Source organism: Bos indicus, chromosome 6 (assembly GCF_029378745.1).
Source record: "Bos indicus isolate NIAB-ARS_2022 breed Sahiwal x Tharparkar chromosome 6, NIAB-ARS_B.indTharparkar_mat_pri_1.0, whole genome shotgun sequence".
In the NCBI taxonomy this organism is placed as follows: domain Eukaryota; kingdom Metazoa; phylum Chordata; class Mammalia; order Artiodactyla; family Bovidae; genus Bos; species Bos indicus.
The window spans coordinates 6,698,062-6,725,767 of NC_091765.1; the positions used below are offsets into that span (position 1 = coordinate 6,698,062).

Genomic DNA, 27,706 nt, shown 5'->3' on the forward strand with positions numbered 1-27,706 from the left:
GGTCGCTGAGGCTACTGAGATTCCTTCTCTTTGTCATCATCATTATGGCTTGCCAGATGGTCATGCTCCATGCCCTCATATACGTTTTCTCATGTAAACTGCACAAGCTGCCTGGATGCCACACTGAAGCCCACGGACTTGCTCTGGGTCTCACCAGCAGGAAGTGAAGAGTCAGGATAGACATTTGCACTGTCTGTCTCCAGAGTGCTGCACGTTAGCGCTGTCCTGTCTGTGATGAGCTTTAGGGAGGGAGGAGGTTAAAGATGATTCAGACGTCCTGGCCTTGGTAGTTCAAAGAATGATCATCCCCTTCATTAACCAAAGTGGAAATATTAAGAAGGAAAAGATGGATTTGATGCAGAACACGGTAAGTTTGAGATGCGGGTGGAACAACCAGATAGACATCTTGCACACTGGGAAGGGCAGGAAACTAGAGGTGGCAATTTGGAGGTTAAACAATAGGGTTTGGGGGTGGAATCCCTTGATAGTGAGATGATAGGAATGGAGCAAGTGTGGAAGAATGCGGGAAGAATGCAAGGCTGAGGGCAGAACTGTTGTAGGTATACGTTTAGATGGAAGCTGTAGGAAAAGAAGCCAGCTAAGGCAGAGACATGGTAGTTAGACAGGGAGGGAGACTTAGGTGAGGGCAGGCAAGCAGAACAGCTTTTATAAGGAAGGAGATCCCATCAGTTGTTGCAGGAAGGTTGAGAAATAGGACTGAGAAAAGGCTGCTGGATTCAGTGATTAGGTGATGGTGGAGAAGGCAGCTTCAGGAGTGAAAATGCAAAAGGTCGGACTAGATGGTGAGAAAGTGGAGGAAATGAGTAGTAGTTTAAAAAGTATGTTTTGTATGAAAGAATGAAATGGCTAAGAAGGGTGCTGGCTGCATCATGTGAAGTTTTTTATTGTTTTGTTTTGTGCTTGTGAGCAGTTTGCTTACAAGCAGGAGAGGCAACATGTTTGTGGACAAAGGGGCAAGGTCCAGGGTGAGCGTGAGCCTAAGAATGTAGGACAGTGACAGAGGTCTGGACCTTGAAGTGGTCTAAGCATTACAGACATTTCTTTGGCCAAGACCAGAGAAAAGGGGTGATAAAAACAGCTACACTTACTCTGTTAGTCATTCAGTCGTGTCTGACTCTTTGTTACCCCATGGACTGTAGCCCACCAGGCTCCTCTGTCCATAGAATTCTCCGGGCAAGAATACTGGATTGGGTTACCACTCTCTTCTCCAGGGAATCTTTCCAACCCAGGGATCGAACCTGGGTCTCCTGCTTTGCAGGAAGGTTCTTTACCATCTGAGCCACCAGGGAAGCCCCACACTTACCGAGCACTTACCGTATACCTGGTGTGTTTGAAGTTCTTTGTGTATGTTAAGTGTATTAAGTCTGCAGCTACCCTATAAGGTCAGTATTAGCGTTTTGAAAATGGAATCTGAGGTTGAGTTTAGATTGCCCTGCTCAGAATCTCCCAGGTTGTGAGTAGGTACCAGGACAGACAGTCCAGACCCAGAGCACACACATCATTGCACAGCCCTGGAGAAAGTGACTAGGAAAGGAAGGAGGGTCCAGACTTGTAGATTCTTGATTAAATCACTGAGTATGAAGCTGAGTCATCTGCCAAGAACAGTCGAAGGAACTCGAGATGATTTCATCTGAAAGGTTAAGCTTCTCTGGGGGTTAGCCTCATTCGAATTGGCTATATTTCTTTTGCTCATGATGATGTTTGAAGGAATGAGCTGTTTTTCAATTATTTACAAAGGTTTAAAAGTTTAAAGTATCTCTCACATCAGGCTTAATTGCCCATTTGTCTAATCCTCCTAGAGTGCTAGAGTTTTGCACTAACTGCATGCTGTGAGCAGGAAATGATCACATGGAGAGAAGCATTTTGAAGCGCTTGCAAGCTCTGTGGGATTAATATTACTGCAAAACGAGGCTAGGTTACACTCTTCCATGTGTTGTTTCAGATAAATAAAAACTAGCAAATATGCTAAAAAAATTCATTAGGATATTAAATTTTGCTTTTTACTCTGAAAATAGCATAGTCTTTCAGAAAAATCTGAAAATTATTTTCTCAATCATGTTTATAATTTTGGCAAGAGGAAAACACTTTGGAAAAACTGAGCATTGCTGTCTTGCAGTATTGTTCAAAACCATCTGTTGTTCCATTTGGAAAAGAGATTTCTGGCAGCTGCATTGAGAAATTTAGGATAACATAGGTCAGATAATTCATTTAAATTGGTTGAAATTCAGAAAATGATTTCAACTGTTTTCTGTCAACCTAATAAAAATTCCTTTGCAGCCCCAGCTACACAGGTGCCTGCATCATCCAGCAATTACCAGAATTGCTATCTTAGTCACGTGCCTGATGGTTCATCTCAATTTAAAACCTAAAATAATTGAAAAGCTGTCAAAGGCTTAATTTTTATTTTTAGAAATGCGTTCTTGAAATACTATGCTTAAGTACACTAAATATTTCTGTGCTCAGAAAAGTTCTCGTTACAGCAGAAAGTATAACAAAGTTGATAGGAAATTCAGAATCCCTTTTTTCCCCTTGCTTTACTTGACATTTTTGTCCTATTTTTAATCTTATTTTTTGTTGGCTTGAAATTGGGTGTAGCAGAAATAGGGCCTTAAACAAGCATTTTGTCACATGCCCTTTAATGATCTTTCGTCACAAGTTTTGAGATAAAAATGAAAGGACCCCAGTTGACCTGGCTCTGATCATTAGAAAGTCATGATATCAGAATGAATAGTGTTTCTTACAAGTAGCTGCATATCTGATTGATCGGTTGCCTCTTCTGCCTTCTCTTGCTAGAATCACAGTGAATAAATATCTATTGGAGCTTCGTTGTTTAGATGAGCTTCCCAGTTTTGTCATGGAGTCGGTGCTGATTCAGTTCCAGTCCCTATAGCTTGCTCTATGTTATAGCAATTTCTTTAATCACAGACGTTGTATCTAAAAGCACGCAGACCCTGTTGTGATCCTGTATCAAAATAGTGAGAGAGGAAGAAACTACCCACTCAGGCAGGATTTCCTAGGATAGAATTTATACCTCATCCTGACCTTACCCTTTCAGTAACTTCACACGAACCCTCTTGATCAGGCATGTCTGTGAACGCTGCAGGTAGCAGCAGTGAGGGCCAAACCCAGATGCCCAACTCAAATCTCTTAATGCCGAAGGCAGTGGTAGAGGACAGAGCCAGTTCCTTATGTCAGGGTGCTCATCACATTCCTTCTTTGGGATTTCTTTGGGAGAAGTCTCTATGGATAATCAAATTTTGCAAATGGAAAATTTTGAGCAGATAATAATGAAGAAGAGTTGACCTATGAGCTTGATAACCAGTGTCACTGAACCGTAGTGTAGTAACAAGGCATTCAGTAAGGCGCCTACTTCCTCACGAAGAGCTACAAGTATTTTTGAACAGTTTGGGTCCTTTCGCTTCCTCTACATGGTCAGCTGATGCATTCATTTTTATAGATGTCTCTAACATGAATTGGGCTGTATGTCTTCCACATTGCCAGATTTAATAGATTCTGTTTGATTCTTCCTACTTTCATTTGATAAGTGTATTAATTCCAGTGGCAGTCTTAGCTCCAAAGTATGGGGGCACTGTTCTTGAGCTTCTTATGTACTAACTGGATGTTAGCCAGATCTGTGTATTAGTCCCAGTTGCAGTCATACATTTTCTCTGAAGTTTTACTTATAAGCAGGTATGGACTTTACTGGAATCTTGACACAGTCATGTGCCTTCTTTACATGGTTTTGAAAAACTGTATGCTAATCTTTCAGGGTTTTTTACAGTCTGTGCCTCTTCCATATTGCAATGTAAAGGAATCCATTTATATAATGTTAAAAGGAAGGAAAAATCATATAAATACATTGATATAGTTCTTGAAGAAAATACTAATCTGGTCGTGCTGTGCCTTACTCCCTTCTTCATTCTCTTTAAGATTTGATTCCACGTGCTGAGTTGGAATATTCACCTCTTTTTGTATTAATAATGTTTCTTTCTCATTTGTATTTGAATCTTCTTAGGAGAGATGTAGTCTAACAGCCTTATACACTAATTGTGTGGGGCTTTTTCTTTAAGAATACATTTTCTGGGCACATTAGACATGAGGAAGACATTAAGCATCTGTAAGGTGTAGTGTGATGGCTATTATGTGGCTTTGTTCAAAGACCTGAACCCAAACTGCTGTGTACAGAAGAATGCCCCAAGGCGTGAGATAGTAACTGGAGGAGAACTTCAAATACCCGACTGGGCGTCTCTCTTTGTAGCTACTGATAAACATGTCAGATATCTGAATTTCATTCCTGTAAATAACTTCCTTAAATCATGTATCATTGAGGAAAATCTCTTTTCCTCTTTACATTTATATTGAATAAACATCAAGGAGGAATGTAACAAAATGCCTTCATAAAACACTGAAGCTAATTGGAAGAATTTGACATTTTATGGAAGATCAAGTTCAGTAGCTGCCCTTCTTTTCAGAGTTACTATGATAAATAACTTTCTGAATAAGGAGCCTGTTCTTAACAGTTGGCTGTTAGGAGTTGTTTCTCTGATTTTTGTTTTACCTCCTGATATTTGATACATCAGACCTAAGGCAGGCCGAGTGCCTGACTACAGTGTGACCTTTTTTGTCTGAAGCTCGTACAGTTGAGCTCATTGTGTAGCCACATGTCTGTATTTTCTTCTGAGGTTACCACAGACTTTGCCACAGGCTAAATATAAACCTTTTTGCATGAGCATCCACCAAAAATATGAAACTCAATAATTTTTAAATGACCCTTATATTTACCTTACCCAAGTGTATTCTTATTTTCCTTGAGCATGTGCTTTATGGACTTCAAGGAGACTATGCATTTTTAAAATGTATTCTTTCCTATAAAGTTTCTTTTCCATGGTTGTGTAAAAGGGACTCCAGGGTGTCTCCTTCTGTTGTGTAAATACTAATTTCATGATAAGCGGTAGTTGAATAAGAGAAGGGCTGTCTTAAGTAAGGTACTGATAAAGCTCAGGAATGATTATCCCTGACTTTATAAAGATAGGTGACTTTATTAGTCAGGGTTCTCCAGAGACACAGAACCAGTAGATTTTGTATGTACACGAGAGACATTCTTAGGAATTGACTCACGTGATTACGGGAGCATGGAAGTCTGGCAGTCTGCTGTCTCCAGGCTGGAGACCCAGGACACCCGTGGTGTCATCTGGCGTGGTCTCAGGGTGCGAGAACAGGGCAGGCTGATGGCAGAAATCCCGGTCCAAAAACCGGAGAAGGTATGGGATGGCCCCACTCCAGCAGGGTGGGAGGCAGCAAAAAGGGGCGAATTCCTTCTTTTCCCACCTTAGGTTCTGTGCAGGCCCTCCGTGGCCTGGGTGGTACCCACCCACCCTGGAGAGTAGTCTGCCCTGCTGAGTCCACTGATTCAAATGCTCGTCTCCTCTAGGAACACCGTCACAGACACACCCAGAAGTGTTTAATTTGGGCACCCTGTGGCCAGTCAGAATTAACTATTCGAAATGACTTTAAAACAGTAAATGTGTACCTAAGTTCCCCATCACTGTGTTGTTAGCGATCACTCATGCAAACTATCAGCATATTTGTGTTGTCGTTACTTAAAAATCTGTGTATTTCCATTATTTATGTATCTGTCTTCTCCATCAGACTGTTAGTCCTTGAGTCCTATTTTAATAATAATAATAATAGAAATAGCTATTATTTAGTGATTGCTTAACAGGAACCTGGTTTACACGCTTTGTTGAATGACTGATTCTGGAAAATTCAGACTTTTAGAAAGTCTGTAATCTAGCATGAAATAACACAGTTCATAATCCGTCAAAGCATTCAACAAGATTATACTTTCTTTTTTCTTAAAATGATTATGAAGCTAGAAATAATTTAATGGTTGAATAAAACCGCCTGCTGACTGGTCACAGAGCTGGTCCTGTTGAGGGGTGCCGAGATACATTTTCATTGCCGGCTTTCAGTTTCATGAATATAGCATGATGATTAAGAATGGGAGTCTAGAGAGAGGTGTCTGGGTTCAGATTCCACCTCTGTGATACTGGGCAAATCTGTGCCTCTGTTTCTTTATGCCTCAGTTTCTTCCTCTGTAAAAAGAGGATAATAAAGGAACTTCCTTCAGAGAGTTGGAGTGCCCAGAGTTCCTGGTACCTATGCCCCCTCCACATGCACATTATGTACCAGTTACTGTTAGTAGTGGTGATCCTGGGAGGAAAATCAGTTCTAATACTGGAGAAGCAACATTGAGGCCTTCATCTTCCCTGTCACGTTCCAAGTCTTTCTGCCTAAGGTGTTGGAAGATGGCGGGAAGTAAAAGTGCCCACTGAACTGAGAAGGTGTCTTTAAATGAGGCAGGCAGCTCCATGTGAGCGGCGGATCATGTCACTGTAGGGCACCTCACGGGTGGGGTCAGAGGAGTAACAATGTGGAAGCATCCAGCGCTGCCCTCCACACCACGGGGCCCACTGGGACGGTTTTGTAGCTTCCCTGGGGTGTGCGGAGGTGCTTGGAAGCAGGGCGTGCACTCCTAAGTCAAGGTTTACGCGTGGGTAACTAGTCTCTCAGGTACTGGGAGTATGGTAAGCACGGTCTTCACCACTGTTTGGAGCCAGCAGGGCAGAGAGGTCACCTGGACCTAAATGACGTCTATTCACTACAAAGCCCTTGATGACAGAAGAATTATTTACTACAGAGTACAGTCCTGGGGACTGGGGAGGGTCAGTGGAAGGTCAGCATGGCCCACGATGGCGTCAGTTGTGCTAACAGGTACATAAAAGTACACACTCATTTTCTAGCCAAAGAACAACAACAGGTAGGTGGAAAACTTACTGGAAGAAAGCACCATATGTTCTAAGAGAAGTGTAAACCTTTTGTTTATGAATTATATGTAACCAGTTCTCTACTTGAGAGAAGTCACCTTGAGTTGACCATTTTAAGTAACTTCCTACGAGAGCTGCTAAAAAGCAGAAAACTTTTGGTAATTGTTTTCCCATCCTGAGTTTCCAGTGTTCTTGCAAGTGAATGAATCAAACTTTATTGCCACTTACACTGAGTTTTTAAAATGATAATGTGAAGTATTCATTGTGCAAATGAAAGGAAGTCAGCTATAAATAAAAATTTTCAGAAGTAAATAAAGTGAATACTTGAACTGTAAGAGAAGGCACAGTCTACAGTTCATCTGTTGTGTCTGACATAGCATAGTTCATTACAAATTTTAATGTTTGTATTATAGCTCTTTACCAAATTACATTATTGTTAAATATTATTATATATTATTAAATATTATGTTTAAATATTATTAAATATTGATGAATTGATTAGGTGCTTGATCACAAATTTTTTATTTATACATTCATATTTAGCTCTTGTTTTATGTGAGTATTATGTTAGGTGTTCCAGATATAACAGTGAATAATCAATGTCTTGCCTTCTTGGGATTTAAAGAATAGTGAGGGACGAAATGTATAACATAATTGTATAATATTATATAATTATAATCAGGAAAAAAGGTTCTATGACTGTAAAATATAGGCATGCAAAATTATACTGTAGAGACGTTTCCAGCATGAGCGGCCACACCTTCTCAGCATCTCAGTTTCATTCCTGGAGCCTCTGCCGCTCTTCATCAGTGCTCTAATGTTCATCTGTGAGGTGTGGCAAGTCTGATTTCATCCTATACCACAATTCAGCAACCTGCAGGATAAGACAGAGTGTGGGTTTCGGCTCTATTAGTGCTTCAACGGACAGAATGTTTTAGGAAGACCATAAAACTCTTTACTTTTCTCACAATTTATAGCCCAGAGCTTCTCCTTCCTTCCTGTAATACTGGCGCAGCAGCAGGAAGCAGCTTTCCAGCACCATGTGACACGGCAGCCATCACGGGTCCTCAAGGATTTCCTTCTTTATAACTGCATGTGATGACCTCAGTGACTGTTACATGCTATTGATTATTAATAACCACTCTCTAATGCAGCGGTTCTCCAGCACTCACCAGAATCATCTGGAAGTTTCATTATAATACAGATGGCTGAGCTCCACTCCCAGAGTTTCTGATTGAGTAGTTCTGTGTGGTTGGTGGCTGTTCAGTCACTAAGTTGGGTCCGACTCTTTGCGACCCTGTGGACTGTCACCTGCCAGGCTTCCCTGTCCTTCCTTGTCTGTGTTCTGTGGTACAATCCAGGAATTTGCATTTTCAGCAGGTTCTCAGAGGCCACTGCAGCCGCTGGAACCAAACTGTGAGAGGCGCTGCTCTAACAGAAACTTGATTCCTTCTACCTTGTCCAAGAGAGCTCTCTGACCCAGAGGGCTCACCCTGAGAACCTGTTGCCCACCGACACTTTGCCCAAAGAGCACCATCAGGACTCAGTTGCAGATAACAGAAGCTCCTTTTGCTGTTTAAAGCAGAAAATAATTAAGTGCTTTCACATAATTGGAGAGGGTGGCTGGATGACCTTAGGAATTAGTCCTACAACAGAACTGTAGTTTGGTTCAGTGTGGGAACTCCCATGGAAGACAGAATCAGAAACCCATTATAGAACCTCCTTCCAGAATCAGCCAGGGCAGTTTGGTTTGGTAGTCAGAAAGCGTCTGCTGGAACTGTAGCCTCCACAGCTTTTGACACCCTCTGGAACCACATTTCAGGAACATGGGTTCCTCATGTGTTAGTTTGAAATCCAGGTCTCCCTCAAGTATACCTCACGGGAGAGACCAAATTCCATCTGGAACCCTAGATGAGAGGGAGTCTGGGAAATAAATTTTTGAGCTTTCTTGACTCTTATGAAAACGAAGGCTCGCTCAGATAAGGTGGATGTAGATACTGTGTTAATAGAGTCTTGCTACAGGGTCTACCACAGAATGTTTCTTGGGTGCAGCTGAGACATACAAAAACGGGAAAGAACTAGCTATATGATGACGTGAGGGCTATATTCCAGGCAGCAGAGGAGGAACAAGGAGACCCAGAAGTGAGCGAGTATTAATTAACCTTGAAAACAAATGGCCATGATACAGACACCTCCCCTATCCGTACATTAAAAAAAAACACACACACATAGATGGCAATTTCTGAAAACTCAATTTTTCATTTAGGGTGTTACTGCAGTAAGTATAGAGGCCGCCATGTAACCAGTCTCACCCTCCTCTGCTCTCATGGTAGAAGCTAGGATCCTGTATTTAAGCGTTCTTGGAGGAGGAATGTCTCTTCTCTCATGTGTGAGGAATCAAGTATGAAAAGCATAGTATAACCATAACAGCTAAGGTGCACCATCTATCTAAATGGTTAGAGAACTGGAGATAGAGCCTGGACCTATACAGGAATGTCACTGGCAAGATTTAGATGCCACTCACAGGGTGGCCTTGGGTTCCAAAGTGAAAAGGCAGTAAGAAATCCTAGATGTGTGGTCGCAGGGATAACTTAAACCTTAGCGATGATCTGATCCAATCCCCTCATTTTACAGGTGAGAAAATAGGCAAAGGTTGAATGTCTTGTTCAGGGTGACAAAGTCAGTGGGACATCGGGACCAGAGCCCCTAACAGCAAACATGGCTTCACCATGTGCTTCACCTTGCTTTTAGATTTCTCTTTTTATGATCATTACCAGTTCAGTCGCTCAGCCGTGTCCGACTCTTTGCAGCCCCATGGACTGCAGCACGCCAGGCCTCCCTGTCCACCACCGGCTCCTGGAGTTCACCCAAACTCATGTCCATTGAGTCAGTGATGCCATCCAGCCATCTCATCCTTCGTTGTCCCCTTCTCCTCTTGCCTTCAATATTCCCCAGCATCAAGGTCTTTTCACATGAGTCAGCTCTTCACATCATTATGCCAAAATGCAAATGTGGTGGCTGATCTGGGATGTTGCTGGGTCACGATCAGTTTATTATGTAGTTCCTTATCAGTCAGATGGTGTTCACAACAACTGTTTTGTTTTGTTTTTTTAATATTTGTTTTATTTTTGGCTGCACTGGGTCTTGGTCATGGCATGTGAACCTTTCGTATCCAGGCTCCGTAGTCATGGTGCACAGGCTCTAGCTGCATGTGAGAGCTTAGTTTCCTGAACAGGGATCGAACCTGAGTTCCCTGCATTGGAAGGCAGATTTTTGGCCACTGGACCACCAGGGAAGTCCCATTAAATAAAGTGGGTTTATTTATGGCTGGGCTGGGCCTTCATTGCCATGTGCCGGCTCTCTCCATTGCAGTGCACTGGGCTGCTCCCTGCAGTGGTTCTCTTGTGGAATGCTGGCTGGGGCGTGCAGGGCTCAGTGGCTGTGGCATGTGGAATCCTCTCGGATCAGGACCAAACCTGTGTCTTCTGCGCTGGCAGACAATTCCTAAGCACTGGACCACCAGGGTCGTCCAGAACAACTGGTTCTGATTAAAGACCGCTGAGCAATGTGTCCAGTTTCACCCTTAGTGAATTTCACTTCCAGAGCTGTTTGTTTTTAATTTTTCCAAGAATGGTGAAAAGGGATCAAGGCCTTAGGAAAAGGAGTCATAATAAAAAAGGGACTTAAATGAATTTCCTCTAAAGAGTCATACAAGGAATAGTTTATTTATTAATAGTTTATTACTAGTTTATTAGTTTGAGTGGCAGATGTAATTAAAGGACTCAGAAGAAAAGTGACATTATATTAGCAAAGTGCCAGGTTAAATATTTAATCCAAGGAGCTTTGTATATGTTTTTTTACATTCAGTATTTGGTTAATTTGACATGGATTGGAACACCCAACTCTAGAAAGGCTTAACTCTATTCAAATTAAGCAGGCAAATATCTAATTGTTTTTCCCTAAGAATTCACAAGCATTGTGCACTCACGTGGGAGAATAGCAATGTGGAAGAGTGTTGTTGTTGTTCAGTCATGTCCTACTCTTTTGCAATCCCGTGGACTGTAGCCCACCAGGCTCCTCTTGTCCATGGGGTTTTCCAGACAAGAATACTTGAGTGGGTTGCCATTTCCTTCTCCAGGGGACTTTCCCAATCCAGGGATCAAACACGTATCTTCTGCACTGCAGGCAGATTCTTTATCACTGAGTTACCAGGGAAGACCTTTGAACAGTGTTAGGTGGTATCATAGTTCCAGAAGTTTTGAACTGGGTTATTCGGTCATAATACATACATATATTTATAGCACTGTATTGCTTTACAGAGTCTATAAAATGTTATGTCTGTTAAGTATTCAATATCATAAGTTATATTACCCCCCAAAGATTTCACTTTGCAAATTCTGACAAACCATCCCTGAAAGGAAGAAGCTATGAAAACCCAGAATTGTATATACATAACCTCTCCCAGACACACCACATCTTTTTTGCCTGCTTATTAGTAAGATGTAGAATATTTTATTTTACAAATGGTAAGTTAGAATGACAGGCAATATGTTTTCTTTCAAATCCCCTGTATCCCAAGCCCTTTCAAGGCAAACAAAGTTGAATTCTCTTGTGATGGTCAGAGAAGCAGTTTATGAGAGCTTTAATGATGTATGACTTTCTCATGACTTATTAGCAATCAATCCCAAGAATCCGAAACCTCTGTATCACTGACCACAAGGTTCTGAAGGAAAATGTCTGCACACCCCCATTAGATTAGCTCAAAAGTCTGAGTCATGGTGTGACGAGGCTGATCAAGCAGAAGAAAAGCGTCTCTTGTCTCGGAAGAGAGTGCTCAGGAGTTAGAGTGTGTAATGGAGCAAGGCACCAGGCATGTTGGCTGTCTGTGTCCCGTGCGTAGTGTTTAGAATGTCCTTTGTGGAAGGAGCGAAAGCCAACTTCCTGTGCTAAGAATAATGATGTCCTAAGGAATGAACATCTGTTCTCTTGTGCAGTGTCTAAGAGAAGCAGCTGTTAGCTGCTTTGAGTTAAAAAGTAGGTTTGCTCCCACCTCCACACTTCCGAGCTCTACCCCAGTGCCTGCCCAGTCCCTGATGCTGGAGGCTGCTGTAAACAACACAGCCATTTACCCAAACATTTCAGTCCCCCTGCCTTCCCCTCCTCGAGCCCATGCCTAAGCCCGTGGAGCTGGCTGGACAGAAGGCATATTTTCTTGTGAAATTTGGGCTCAGGGAAAGAGACTTAGTTTGGAGTATGAAGAGGGTGACATTCTTTTAAAGTTGAAACACGTCTGGTATGCCTAAGTAAAAGGTGCCAGTCAAGATGCACGGAGAGTGTGCACGTGCCTGCAGCTTGGCAGGGGAAAGCTCTAGGTTGCTCCATACGGTTTTATAATTCTGTGTTTGACCTTTTCACTTCACAAAAAGATGGATTGAGAGCAAGGAAGTGATATGGCAGATACTCAGAGGAAACTTGAGGGGTTTAGAGAAAATCAAGGAAAAAACATTAGAAGGAACCTGGTTGAGATTTCTATATTTTCTTCCCTCTGCCCCCCAACCAAGTTAAAGCCTCTTAGATAAATTTCAGCCAGATGTGGCTAAGGCTGCTAAAGTGCTGGCAGAATAAATAGTCAAGAGGGTTGAGGAGTGAGGTTCTTGTAAGTTTTCATGCTGGTGGGGGGCCTGGCAGAGAATCTGGGTGTGAAACCTGCTCAGTCTGAGGGGCCCGGGGGTATGGGGTGGAGGTTTTGGGGAGGAGAGCTGGCTGTGGCTAGTCGCTTTATGGGAATTGAAGCTCAATGTGGCCTGATTTTTCGGGAAAGATCAGAAATACGGCTTTATTGTTAAAATCTCCCAATTTTAAAATAGTGTAACAAATAATGGTGATTTTTTAAAATATTCAGTGCCAAACAAAACAGATTGGAATGAATGCATCTGCTAGTTTTCCAACTCAAAATTAATGGACCTCACCTTTCTAGGAGGATTTGGGACCTTAAAACCAGACCTTATAACTTGTAACTCAAATTAAGTGAAGAGAATGCCATTTTTCCCCCTCCCATTCATTTAATAAGTATTCATATTAACAAATATCAGAACTCTATCCATCAGTAGACACAATGGATGCAAAGATGTGTGAGATTCAGCCCGAGCTGTCAGTCCAGTGTGGTTAGGAGCAGATAAACAGGAAAGTAGACTGTAGTGACTTGTGTGATTAAACAGGTATTCCCACAGTGGGCTTGGCTGTGAAGGGCATGGATGGGAACTGTGTCTTAAAGAAATCCTTTAGTTAAAGAAAGTAGGAGAAGCAGGAGGTAAAAGGAATATTGATTTTTTAAAAAGAGCAAGGTGTATCTGAAGAAATTGCAAGTGTTTACTACCATAAGATGATTAAAAATCAAACCAAGGGTGGAGCTAGAGTATCCATTTCAAAAGGTTGTCTTGAGAATTAAACATAAAATGCTTAGAACATTATCTTTATCCTGCTCACTACTTATTCTCAGTCCATAGTACTGGGACGGGTCCTGAATAACTACTCAGTAAATATCTGTTGAGTGAATTGACGCTGAGGAAATATAAAGCGGTTGGATCACTGGACTCCTTAGATCTGCCTAGTGGTCCAGGTACAGTTACCCTCTCTCCACCTGGCCTTACTTAGAAGCATAGCAGTTACCCACAAGGGGCTCAGTTTAAAAAAAAAAAAAAAAGGAATAACTTCTGTAGTAAAATATTTCTAGTGTATGACATTAAAAATAAAAAATTAAGTCCAACGTGCCATTTCTGAAAGCAAAGCAAGGAAACTGCGTTTGTGTTGCATTTGTGAAACAGCTTCACTTAGTTTCCTCTTCTCCCTTTACCCAAGGCTGCTGTGGTACCATCTGCCCAGACCCTTAAAATCACTGACTTCAGCTTCAGCGACTTTGAGCTGTCTGACCTGGAAACAGCACTGTGCACAATCCGGATGTTCACTGACCTCAACCTTGTGCAGAACTTCCAGATGAAACATGAGGTAGCAATGTAGTGATGTGCTCTGGAAATTGTGTGTGTGTGTGTGAGAGAGAGAGAATTAATTTCGGATGCTAGTATGGAATGAAGTTTCAGTATGAAATGAAGATGAACGAAGTGTGAATGAAGATTCATATACTGTCACCTAATACAGACCCAGAATGTTTGAAGAGAACTTATCAGCCACTGAGAAGACATGTACTGGGTTCCCACACGTATCAAGCAGCAGGCTGCAGAACAGGGCAGGGTGTTCCCGACAGAGAGCAAGGGGAGGGTCGAGGTGGGGCGTGGAGCGCTGGTCGGGGTGACGGTGGCAGAGCTGCTGGAGGACGGTGAGAAGCAGGCCGCGTGGGTCCTCGTAACGCTACTTAGAGGAATTTGGATTTTATGCTGAGAACAATGGTGAGTCACTGAGGAATCTTAAGCAGGGAAGGAATAAGATCTGGTTACAGAGGTTATGATAACACAGTAGAAAGAAGGACCCAAACAGAGTGAACGCCTTTGGAAATGAGGGAGCAGAGGGGCTGATGTGCAGCCAAGCTCTTGGTTCAGACAGGGTCACACATACGGAGTGAAGATGAAGACGGACTTTAACCCCAGCCAGTTACCTTACTTGCCTCTCAAAAATAGCAAGACGGAGCTCAGTCCCTTCTCATACCAGTTGGGGAGATTTCAGGGAATTCTAGTTTGTTTCATAATGCCTGTGTTATTGCATCAAAGAATAAGGGAGAATAGAAGGGCCTATATGAAAAAGAAATTGAGTAATTTGCCTTTAAAGCTGTCTTTTTTTTTTTTTTTTTCCCAGTCAGTTGCATGTCTAGTGTCCTCATATGGATTTCCTATATGGATATGTAAATACCTTGAAGGCCTCCACTATCCAGCACTCCATTAATTCATAAAATAAAAATTTATTAACAATAAACAGTGTACCCAGCACTGTGCTAGGGACGCACTTTAGTGATGAGTTGTCCCTGATCTCAGAGCCTTACTGAGGTCTGAGAGCTGAGGTCTGAGAGCTGAGCTCTAATACAGTTAAGGTTAATACAGTGTCATTTCTGGTATTACTGGGGGCCCAAATCTGGTTCTTCCTTCAATTTAACCAAACTTTATATTATTCTTGGGTGAAAATACAATCTGTAGACTCTAGTAATAGTTCACTCCTATTAGAGTGTGTTGATTAAGGGATATCATATCATTTAATTATTTCAAGAAGCTCTCAAGAAACGTCCTTTGGTTATTATCGTCCCTGTGTTACAAATGAAGAGACTGACATAGCGTGAAAGTGAAGTAGCTCATTCGTGTCCCGACTCTTTGCGACCCCATGGACTGTACAGCCTACGAGGCTCCTCCGTCCATGGCATTTTCCACGCAAGAGTATTGGAGTCGGTTGCCATCTCCTTCTCCAAGAGATCTTCCCAACCCAGGGATTGAACCTGGGTCTCCTGCCTTGCAGGCAGACAGACACTTTACCGTCTGAGCCACCAGGGAAGCTCCAGACATAGCAGGATGGAGTAGAAGTTTCTTGGATTTGAGTCATAACTCTACTGGTGATTAGCTCTCATTTCTTTGGGCAGGTAATTGCTCACATTCTCAAGTTTTGTAATCTGTTAATTGGGAATAATAGTATGACTTTCCCTGTGGGGGTCTTGTGAGAATTATACATGCATCTGTGTGATTGTCTATTTGTATGTGTGTGTATGTGTGCACACCTGTATATTTTGCTTAATACAAAAGTATTAAGTAGAAAGTTAATCCCTTCTTTAAACCAAATTTGACCATGGTTATATTACCCCATAGGGCTCATATATTAAAGCCTTTATTAATGGAATGAAGATCTCATTTAGAGCCAGAAGATCTAAATGTGAGTCTCAGTCCTGCTGCTTGCTAGTTATAGGACTTACATAAATCTAGATAGCAACTCAGGTCGCTTTCCATTCCTGAGAGCTCCCATACTTTGCACCGGTAATAGCTCTGTTGAAAGGGCCTGGCCAGAACAGGAATATGATCCTTGTATCTATTTATGAAATTATTACATAAATTGATTTATATCTTAAAAACATAAGCTCTAAACAACAAAATTCTATATAGCAATTATCCTTCAATTAAAAGTAAATTTTAAAAAATAAGCCTTAAGGTAGCATTTGAGTGTTGGATAAGAAGATAGTCCTTTGAATTTCTCCCTCAGTCTTTTATTTTTACCTTTCCGGAATGTTTGTCCATCAGGCAGGTATTTCTCCTCGGTGTCTCGTTCATCTCCTCTGCTTTTCCATTTGAATAACTACTGTTCTGATTCTGGCCAGTGTCAGCTTGAACGTCTCTATTACTCTTGTTGGCCTTCCTGCCTTGGCGACTCATCTGTTTTATTTCAGATATTACTGTCACTATACATTTCAGATATAATTTTAGGATGATAATTAAAATGTTGCTGCTAGAAAAGATGTTAGCATCATAAAGTGCCCTGACAAAGAATCCTTCCTACTGAAAGATATGACAAATCTTCTTGTCCCTGTTGGCTTCCAGACCTTTTCTCTCCTGTGACGCTCATGGATCTCTGAAACAGATTCTTTTACTTTACCAATCTGCGTGTGCTATGCTTGTTTTCCTTTACCGTCTGTCTTTGACAAGTCACTCCTCCCACGAATGGACAGGATTGTCCACTTCCAAGTCCACTACACTGTGTACCACAGCATACTTTTTCCTTGAAGCATGACGCAAAAGTTTCTATTCCTGGGAAAACTCTAGGACTGACTTCAGGCCACTTGGAATCCTGTTGACAGTTTATAAATTTGTGTTCTCATTTTTACATGAATTTATTTCCTTTATATGTGTGCTTTTGTTAGTTTTGCTACCGATTGAAACTCTTGAAGGCAGGAGCTGAGCTGTGTTTTCTTTATTTACTTCCTTGCACAGAATCTTAAGTATGTTGCTCAGGACTCAGGAAGCCTTTGTAATTGTTGGAGACCGATTCACTGTTCTGAGCATGCTCCCTGGGGTCTTCCAAATTGCTCACAGCTGTTCAGGAGTCCTGTACGAAAGGCCGTATTACAAGTTTGAACATTCCAGGCATAGCCACCAAGCATTTAACAGATCTGACCATAATTTTCCTAAATGTTGTTAAGAACATTCTGATAACAGAATACAAAACTGTACTTGAATCTGGTTACCAATTAGATGCAATGGGGCAGTCGTTGGGTTACTCAGTTTAACAGGCCCATCTTAGTAGAAGCAGAATCAGGAGTTCCCTGGTGGTCCAGTGGTTAGGTCCACTTAGGATGATCAGGTTCAATCCCTGGTCAGAAAACTAAGATCTCACAAGCTGTGCAGCATGGCCCCCCGAAAAAGAAGAGAGTAGTCCATTAGGAATTAGGTTTCATAATCATTTTGTCCATTATTTCCCATTATATGCTATACATGCCTATTTAATTATGTCTACAGATTTTATGATTAGTAGAGAGATATGCCCATAGGTTAAATATCTGGACTTTCCTGCTTATTTTCCCTGATTCTATATTTAATCACCAGAATTTTCTACAACAGGAGTTCCCAGGTGGCTCAGTGGTAAAGAATCTGCCTGCAATTTAGGAGACATGGGTTCGATCCCTGGGTTGGGAAGATCCCCTGGAGAAGGAAATAGCAACCCATTCATTCCAGTATTCCTGCCTGGGAAATCCTATGGACAGAGGAGCTTGGAGGGCTACAGTCCAGGGGTTGCAAAACAATCAGACACAACTTAGCAACTAGACAATTTTCTATAAGACTTCACTGTATACTTTCTAAACATATCAAAAGAAAGTTAATAGTTCTTACTTAAAATTCTCCTAATAAGATGAACCTATTACCTTCAGGGTCAACTTTATTCAGAAATGGTCATGCTGTAGTGTATTTCAGGTCAGCACATGTCAGTCTTAGCCTTTGAAAGTCCTCTGGGAAATATGGTTACTCAGGGGTGGGTAAAAGAGCTTGGGGACATTTGGGTTCCTTTTATCAGAATTCTCTGTGAACTGCATCATAGAACAGGAAGAAAGAGACCTGAGAAGAAAAGGGAGGATATGAAAGCATTGATTTTTCTGCCAAATCCTCTATAAGCAATTTTGTACCAACAAAGAAGAAACCTTGTTTTTTGGCCTACTTTTGCAGCCAATCAAACTGTGTTGAATATTATTAAAGCAAGATTCTTTTCCCTGGTACTTTTTCCATTCCCCAGAGCAATGGCTTTTGTGTATGAAATATCCCCATAAATATACATAGGGAGAAGCACATATTTATTTTTAGAGATCCCCCAAAGCATAGTAAATCATTCAGAATCGAAGAGAGGCCGACTCTGATGATAACACAAACACAAAATTATCATGCTTAGGGCCCATGAGTCCCCAGGGATTTTGTTAAATCCACCACTTTGGAGTTGAATTAAATAAACCTAGCTTGTGAGATTTTCTGAACAGTCTGTCCTTTTTTTCTCCATCTTTTAAAATACATAGATTAAACACACACACATATACACACACACCAGGGCTTTGTGTGTGTGTGTGTGTGTGTGTGTGTGTGTGTGTGTTTAATTACTTCTTGATAACCAAGCAGTAACTCTGCCTGAATATTTAAGAATCGTTTAAAGGGACAGAGACTGTGATGTGGAGTTTTAGTTTGTCCCTGGGTGTGTGCTGTGTGCCCTGCCCCCAGTCTGTCCCCAGAAGGGCCTCATGAACACCTCTGCGGATGCACAGAAAGAGGGCGTGAGAAGTGGAGAGCAGCTGCCTGCGAGCTCCCTGCGCATGGGTTCATGCACCTGTGACTGGACTGTCCCAACTGACTACACGTGGACATAGTATCTTCTAAAAAGCTAGTCTGTGCCCTGCCTTTTACATCTAATTTAGCTGGCACCATGCTTTGCATGGTGGACTCTGGAATCAAAACTCTCAAGATCTGAATTCTGGCCCCATCCTTCACATGCACCGTGGCCTCAGGCAAGCTTCCTCTCCGAATGCCAATCCCGTCATCTGAAGTGCGTCCCGCAGAGCCCTGGGGTCAGATGTACACGCTTCGTACAGTGCATGAAGTCAGTGTAGGGTAAGCGTTAGCAGTTATTTTGACTACTTACACCTTGTTTCCTAAAGGTCCTTTGCAAGTGGATTTTAAGTGTGAAGAAGAACTATCGGAAGAACGTCGCCTATCATAATTGGAGACATGCCTTTAATACAGCTCAGTGCATGTTTGCGGCACTAAAAGCAGGCAAAATTCAGGTACTGCTCAGAGTCGTTTATATATTTAGACGCTTTGTTGCTTTACAGCATAGTCTTCCAGTTGTTGTAATGTGCACTAGTGATGACTAAGAATAACACTTATTTCCAGTTAGAAGTAAACTGCCTTGTGTGTGCTTGTGCTCAGTCGTGTCCGACCCTTTTCAGCCCCATGTGTGACCCACCAGCCTCCTCTGTCCGTGGGATTTTCCCGGCAAGAATACTGGAGTGGGTGGCCAATCCCTCCTCCAGGGCATCTTCCCAACCCAGGGAGTGAACCCTTGTCTCCTGTGTCTCTTAATTCAACAAGACTAATATGGCAAAATAATTTCTAATTTTCTTTCATATATAATATACATTGCATGTTTAAAAAAATTTTTAAATAGCTTCATGTTAAACTTAATAGTCTTTGGCCAAATAAATACCTCCTTCAGAGGAAACTCCACTGAAGAAGGAAAAGTATCCAGCTTCTCACAGTCACATTTAAACTGCTCCATAGTAGACTTTCTCGAAAACCACTCAGTTCCTAAACTTGGCTCCATAGATGGGCCCAGGGTTCTCTATCACATTTTCTCTGGAGCACTAATTTTATAAATATCATTTCATGGAAAAGGTTTTGGTTTCATATACATGACCAGAGACTTTTACAAGGAAGATCAGTGCAGAAAAGATTCAAGTAATTCATTCCTTTCCAGGTCAGATTTTTCATATCTCTGGCCTTAGATTCTAACTTCACTGGGAATTGACTAGTTATTCTAGGTAAGTGATTCCAGGCACCCATCATATGACTGTTTTTAATTCAGAGCTTCCATGCTCTTTTTTATTTAACAAACTCTCAAAATTTTATTCTCTGTCTCGACTTTCATTTAGTGCACATTTTAACTGGCTAGAACTAAAAAAAAAAAGTGATTGTTGTCTTAAGAAGCCATATCAAATACCATGATTATATTTTCCTACTCTAACAAACATTTATAAGAAATAAGGTGAATTTATTTTGGGGTTTGAGACAGTCATGAGGACTGTATCACTGAAGCCTCTCCCTGCATTTTGTGAATAAGAACAGAATGGTGACTTTTGTATATGCTGTAGACATTACTATGTAGAATGTTCAGAGGTCCAACGAACAGAGCTGATGATAATTTCACCTGTGTTTTCTTACTAATGAAGGAGAATAGTTGAGTAGATAATACAAATGGCAGGAATTAAAAATAACCTGTATTTGGCTTTGGAATATATTTTGCAACTTTTCAAAGCCAAATTTTCATTCCTCGTCTTTTTTTCCTATTGTTGGCTAGTAATCACATCTGTGCTCCTAATGAGAGAATGAAGTATATAGTAACTGGCAGAGAGAAAAGGCCACAGAATCTAGAGGGAATGCAGAAGGTTCCCTGCAAAAATTCAGGGAGAAGACAGTTGTTGGAAGTTCGGATTATCCCACATGTATGTAGATAATGAAGAATTAAAAACATTGACTGCACATGGACAGATTGTTGATTATGTGAGGCATCTTAATTTTTTCTGTTGATAACAATAACCCCATTCTGAAGACTGGGGTTATTACTGGGGTTATTATCATTGAATATGACTGATTCAATCCCTGCAGGAAAGGATTCTAGCGCGAGTCCTCTGTGACTAGAAAGAAGCACATATGTAAAGTGCTGAGGACAAAACCACATGATGGGTGGAAAGAGGTAGCTAATGTGCTTTACCAAACGGTTCTTTCTCGTTCTCTCCCCACGGTCTTCGGTCATGTAGAAGAGGCTGACGGACCTGGAGATACTTGCACTGCTGATTGCTGCCTTAAGCCATGATCTGGATCACCGTGGTGTCAATAACTCATACATACAGCGGTAAGACATCTGCCCCAGCGGCAGAAGAGGGTGTTTATTTTAAATTGTAGGGCTGTCTTGTTAAAAGTAGAAGCCACGGCAAATTCTAATGGTACGAAATTTCAGTTGGTCTGGGTCCCGTAACATACTCTGGTTTTATTTAAGGGAAATGGAAAAAATAATGCAAGTCCAACATCACATCAGGAACATCTCTGGCCTGAAGTTTGAAAAGTATTTACATTGAGAATCTTATTTCATTGGATAATTACCAGGAGTTTTGCTTTAGTTTATGAACACCAGGCTTAAGAGCTTCATTGGAAAACTATTAAGACTAGTACAGAAAAGGTAGAATTTCACCCTGGAATAAAAGATAGTACTTGAAAAAGTGCTTAGCTCGATCCTAAGTATTAGTAAGTGTCATCCATAAAGAGGCTTTTGGTCTTAGTGAAGGCAGTAGACCACAGTATTGGCAAATCTGGGCTCTGAGCTCAGACCTGGATTCGAGTCCCCCCCCTCGCCACAGAGTCCCTGTGTGATCGTGAGCAGAGGTGCTCACCTCTGCGAAATCAAGATAATAGCATTCCTACTCATAGGGTGGACATAAGTTTTTTAAGACATAACGCACATCACTACCAGGTAGAATGCCTGGTCCATTTTTAAGTGTTAAAATGAATCTTAGCTTCAGGTGCTAGTGATAGTCCTGTCGTCATCAGAAGCCTGCTTTGGGACTGATTTTGAGAGTATAAGATACTAATTCTTCAGACAAGTTTTTCAGGCTCATTTGTGGGCCATGTGTACATAACATTTGCAATGGCAAATGCGATACTAAAGGTGATCATCACATTTATGACATCGTAAATGCTATCATGACATTTTTATTTTCTTGGAGCAGATTAGTTGAAAGCATACATTTCTTGGCGAAATATCTTATTACTGAACATTTTTTAAAGTATGCAAGTGATTCAGCTAATGCATATATCTCTCTAGGATATTCCAGATATCTGATATCTTGAGAGAACTTCAGAAAGTTCTCTAATCACATGCCCTTTATCTAAATACAGTAGGTGGAAAACTTGATGTAAAAAGAACTGTAGCAATGTAGCGACCATGTCCTCTTCTGACCATTGATGGGAAAGGATCGCAAGCTCTGGCCTGGCTATCGGAGGCGAGCTGTTTCCTCTCTAAAAGCTAACGTTCTGGAGAACTGACTGCGTGACGCGCCCTTTGCCCTCGGCGCTCTGTCACGTCCTGTGGTCCTGAGCCTCACATCAGCACGGGAGCAGCTATGAGAGGGAGCAGTGATGCGAAGAGACGTGTGCCGGAGAGTCGCGAGCAGGCCGGGGGTCAGCCAGTGGGGCCTCCTCCTCTTCCCTCAGCCCTGAGCATCCTGTCGTCAGGGTATGGACTGTTACTGTATGGCTGGCCATACTGCCGTGCTTCAGAGTGAAAAAAGTACTCAGCTATTTTTTCCCTTTGTTTATTTAAAAATAATCACCCAGAAAAAAACATCTGGAGAAACGTCATCTTCTCTTCAAAAAAAAAAGTCCTGGGAAAAAGACTGCAGGATCTTACTTCCACATATACCGCAAAGTAGACTTGCACCAAGTAATAACAACTTTTAAAAATAAATTAAAGGAGTTTCAAAGATACTTATTTTTTCCTACATCCCTGTGGTTTGAGTAGAGGAAGCCAAGAACGTCCCAGGGATGTTTCTCTTTTTCTTCTTGGTGATAAACAAGTGGTATCTCAAGGAGAATTTTCTTAACCAGGGGCCTCTTGGGAGACTAAGAGCGTCAGAAACATTTCCATATAAAGAACTGACTTCTAGAAAGGTGTACCGTGTCCAGACCTTTATCAAATAAAAGGCAGCACAGAAATAAAAGTCAGTGCATCAAAAAGAGAAAAAGCCCTTATGAAGTAGCAAAGTCAGAAACAGAACTACCGTCATTTGTTCTTCTTGAAGGTCTCATCAGAAAATCTGAAGTAAGAGAGGCCTTGTTTAGGAAACTGTCTTGATTCTTAATCGGGTTCTCTGGTTTCGTCCTGGCTCAGGAAGACCGCCCTTATGAGGAGCACTGTGAGGATGCCAGTGAAATACCTGTGGGGAGAGTTCACTGCCTGCGCCTTCCTCCCGCACATGGCTGGATGGTGGGAAGAGTGGTTTCAGATGGATACTAAAGACAGACAGTCACAGGAACAAGTGGCTGAAGAACAGACATCTGCTTATGTAGAGAAATTTTCCCCCATTAGGCCTGTAGTCCATATAGGAGGACTGTGGTAGATACATTTACTTGGTTAGATTCAGGATTTGTGTTTTATAAACGTAAGTATAGTGAAATTATCCTACATTTTAGGCAGATGGATAATGTGCAGTTACTGGGGCCTGTACTTTGTTAGGCAGAGAGCTATAAACGTGTAAAATTCAATTCCTGTTCTCCAGGAATTTTTATTGTCCCCTCAAACAGTGGTGACTAATGTCAAAGTATCTGGTGAGTCCTGTGTTCCTTAATAACATGGGCTGGAAGTGTAGGACAGAGAAGGAGATGGGTCATGATCAGCGTAGCCCATCTTTACTGTTAATGGAAGAAGTCAGAGTTAAGTCGGATCTTTGAAGTGAGTAAGATTTGGAGAGGAGAGAACATGAAGATATTCCAGAAATACCATGAAGTGGGCATTTTCATTGGCACAGCAGTGATGGCTAGCCTGACTAGTCAGAATGAAAAGTAAGAGTATAAAGAAGCAGAAGTTAGAGGACCCTCTAGAGGGAGGGCTAGAAAACCAGGCTGTGCATTTTATTTGGTGTAGTGACCACTGAGTGGTTAATGGCATTGCTTAAGAAGAAAAGATCTGAAAGTAAGGTACAAGGTAAACAGGTAATAATTAGAACCACAGAGGTCAGCCAGAATGCTGTTAGGGGAAGCCAGGTGTATATGAACATCACGTATTAGCTCAAGGAAGGAAGAAAACTGTTTAAATCTAATACTGAACAGTTAGTTATATGCAAGAAGGAAGGGGGAAATCATAACCCTGGGTCCAGGAAATGAGCAACGATGAGTGTGCCACTGATGAGTGGGAGAGAGCTGGGAGGTGTGTCTGAATGCTGTGTCCTTGGCGGGGAGCACAGAGGGGAGAGGAGCCCAACAATGAGGAGGATAACACAGGATGGTGGTTAGAAGAGGTAGGATGACCAAGTGAGGTTTTTTTTTTTTTTTTTTTTTTCAAAATCAGAGATTCAGCCAAACCAGAATGAAAGAATTTCCTGGTAACCACAGTCCGATCACGTGTGTGTGTGTCCTGGAAGAACTCGCCCTGCACCGTGGTCCCCGCTGCTCTGTAACAGAGGAGCAACAGTGAGCTGGGTCATGAAGGGGCCAGTGGTCACAGAGGGTCAGCAGGACCTCAGAGACGTTAGAAGGCAGCAGCGGCAGCACAGGAACCATAGCCCGTGAAGTTCAAACTGGGCAGAGTGTACTTGAGCCAGGAATGAGGTCATCCTTGGTAACGCTGGAGAGCCTGAGAGACTGGAGGTCTGGATATGAAGAATGTGCAAGTTCAGTTAGTCTTAATGTCAGTAGCTAATAATAATAGTAATAACAATAATAGAAGTTAACCCTCAACACAGTCATAGCTTTTAGCCTTGTGGCATTTGGAACTCTTTCTAGCACTTTATATATGTGAGTTCAGTTAGTCCTTAGACCGGCCTGAGTGCACATTCAAATCCTGACTCCTCTCACTGTGTCTTTGAGCCAAGTCATTTAAACTGCCTGTGTCTCCTTCTCTGTATAGTAGAATAATGATGGAAGAATACCTGTCTCACAGGGTTTCCTATAAGGATTAAGAAGTATAAACAGATGCAAAGTGCTTGGAACAGTACGTGAAACAGATTATCTGCTCAGCAAGTTTTAGCTGTTTTCATAGGGGTATACTATTAATGATATACAAGAGCTCAAGATCTTGCTCTGTCCCAGAGAGGGACAGGGACTAGTAGAGAGACTGCCTGGTAGCAGCTCGAGAAGGGAAAGTCTCCTGTTGTGAAAAAAAGACAATCGGCAGAGTCAAGGAGGTCAAAGAACTGGAGTCACAGGGTGAAATGATTCATCAGCTTGAGTATCTGTGATCCCAGAGAACAGGAACATAAAATAAGCCCTGACTGACAGGTGATCACGATGATTTGGAGAGAAATTGTGAAGCTGAGAAGTAAATGGTTTGGCATGGGTTACAAAGAGTAGCTAAGAGATTTGAGCCCAGAGCAATATATATGGATGAGAAGTCAGATTAAAGGATGGCTGTTAGAGCCAGTGAAAAGGAATACTGTGCTGGGGTGGCTGTGTTTTCTCCCAGCACTTTCATTTTCTCCTGATTTCTAAGGCACTGGTCTGATTTCCGCACCAGCGTCCTTACGCTGCCCAGAGATGGAGCAGCAATGGGAGGAGAGGCAGGGAGGGTGTGCTCACCCACGACTGCTCACTAATAACAGCGGTGGGGAAGAATCCCCCAGCAAGAGTGGTTTAAAGTGTCCTTGTGGCATGACCTCGAAGGAAGCAGCGATGTGGCCTCGTGTTTAAAGAGTGAGAAAGTGACAGGACAGGGGATACACTGGTTTCCATGAATATCTTTGTAAAGACAGAATTTGGGGCATTTGTCACCCTGTCATTGACTCATAAATCCATAGTTTTAGAACGTAAGTAAAGGTAAACCATGTGAGTAAGCATGTAAAAATGTAAGTAAGTTTGCATTTGTTTATGTCACAAGCCAAGAATCTTCTTTAGTGTGAAACAGTCCTTTCTGCATGGTGTAAAAACGCAATATGCATTCTAAATTTTAAACGTGTTTCCATTGTAGCTGCCTGGTTGTGTTTCCAGTCTGGCTGCTAGGTCGGTGAGGAGCTGCTGTGTGTGCAGAGTGCTGTAGGTCACGAGCCAGAGTCACGCGGTGAAGAGGATGTGTGTGAACCCCGGGTCTGCCACTTGTGTTGACCTTGAACAAGTTAGATGATCTCTCTGAACTTTAGGTTGTCTAAAAAAACAAATGCTAAAATGCTGTCGTGACATCTAAGGCTGGGTCACCCTGGAGCAGAGCCTGGGACAGAAGCCGGGTGCATACAGCTTAGGGGTGCATGTGACCCCAGGGGGCGGAAATGCAGGCCTGAGGGTGGGAAACAGAGAGGACGGGAGGCCAGGAGGAGGACGAGAGAGCCAGATGTCCGCGCACACGGCACCCAGTGCTCACTGCCGCCAGCAGCCTGTGAGCAGTCCAGGACAGGAGACGCAGAGCTGTCTGCAAACAGACGGAGATGAATGGGGAGGGGCGGCTCTCCACCCGCGCGGTATCCCGCGGTCACAGCTGACCTCCACAGGCCTCACCGCCTCACCCTCCTGGCTGAGCGGCCAAGTGCAGAGTGCTCCTGTGGGCAGAGATGAGGTGTTCCCGCGGGGCGGCGCAGGCGCCTCCTCACGGGCTCCTCACGCCGTGTGTCACAGCAGGCCTGGTGCTGGACGCCCTGACAGCGGCTGCAGTATAGGGGGACTGAGGACTTGACGTGGTGAGCTAAAGCGTCCTATACGAGAGTAACGTCAACACTAAGTCAGCTGCTTAGCACAGGGCTGGACATGTTACAGCAGAGAGTACTTGTTATCATTGGGGAAAAGAAATCTACCATACTGAAGAGGAATACAATCTAACAGGTAACAGACTTAAAAACAACCAGCAGAGTAAAACAGATGGATGTACTGAAGTTTCTTATATAAATGGAAGTAACAGGCACTCCAGAAGCTTTTCCTTTCCTAGGTGAAGGGCATGAGGAAGGCTGCAGTAGTTTTACTGAAGTGTAAACACAAGTGGTTCTAGTGGGTCTAGTCCGAGTGAAGAGAAAACACTGTTGCCACAGCAGAGACGGTAGACTCCAGGCAGGATGTGAAGGGGATCACGGGTCTGTTTACGCTGGGCCCTCTGTAAGCCCAGGCCATCTTCCTGGAGACCACTTGCACGGCTCAGATTTCCAAGTGTGCTGATGTGACCCAAGCCTCTCCAGTCCAGACATTTATACCCATGTGGCTGGACCACAGCCACCCTAAAATCAATACATCGAGCGCTCATCTAGTCAGCCTCCCTCCTTCACCCCCATCGTCTCCTCCCTGTTGCCCTGTGTCAATAAATGGCAGTGCAGGAACTTAGCCTCTCTGCTTTCCCCCTTCATCTCTCTCATCACCACTAGTTCCCACCACCAGGACTCACTGCCAGCTCCTGACTCATCTACCTCCTTAAACAACTCTCTCTATTTGGGATTCTACCAAGCCCAGTAGAATCCCCAATTCTACCAGATCCACTCTAATCCAGGCTCTCTCTCACCTGGCTACCAGAACAGTTTCCCACTGGGCTCCTAACTAAATCCCAGTAGTCTCCATGCATCTCCAGAATGGTTCCAGCGCATTTTTCTTATAGATTTGCTTGTTTTAGTTCATCCCACTGTCTTCCCTTTGTCCAGTGATCAGCACAGGATCTGACCCATGGTACAACTTACTAGATATGAAAGGAGCAAAGAAGACAGGCAGGAGTTACTTTGGGAGCAAGGTTACGACAACGACGAGACGTGGCAGCTTGGGAGTCAGAGCGTTGGTGGTGGTATGAGGAGATGAAATTACCCATTCTCTTACCTTTATTTCCGTTTTACTGTTTTTGTTTTCCCTTAAGCTACTCTCACTCTTGGCTCATTTTTTCCTGTGTCACCTCTCTTCGGTCTTGGGTGGAGTCTCTATCTTCAACAAATGAAATACAAAGTAAAATAATGATTCATA

General features: G+C 42.6%; 1 protein-coding gene and 1 long non-coding RNA gene across 7 annotated transcripts in view; one reads left to right on the plus strand and one right to left on the minus strand.

The window, feature by feature from the left end:
• Positions 1 to 27,706, plus strand: part of PDE5A (phosphodiesterase 5A) — a 149,201-nt gene that overhangs the window by 96,214 nt on the left and 25,281 nt on the right. For all 3 annotated transcript variants that reach the window (XM_070790797.1, XM_070790799.1, XM_070790798.1), the window contains exons 12-14: positions 13,707 to 13,853; positions 18,961 to 19,086; positions 20,839 to 20,933. In XM_070790797.1, the coding sequence (XP_070646898.1) occupies positions 13,707 to 13,853; positions 18,961 to 19,086; positions 20,839 to 20,933 (368 nt within the window). The remainder of the gene's footprint in view (positions 1 to 13,706; positions 13,854 to 18,960; positions 19,087 to 20,838; positions 20,934 to 27,706) is intronic.
• Positions 20,932 to 27,706, minus strand: part of LOC109560224 (uncharacterized) — a 162,540-nt gene continuing 155,765 nt past the window's right edge. For 3 of the 4 annotated variants that reach the window (XR_011567008.1, XR_011567007.1, XR_011567005.1), the window contains one exon: positions 20,932 to 27,667. This is a non-coding gene — a long non-coding RNA (uncharacterized lncRNA). The remainder of the gene's footprint in view (positions 27,668 to 27,706) is intronic. The other variant, XR_011567006.1, reaches the window with a different exon arrangement.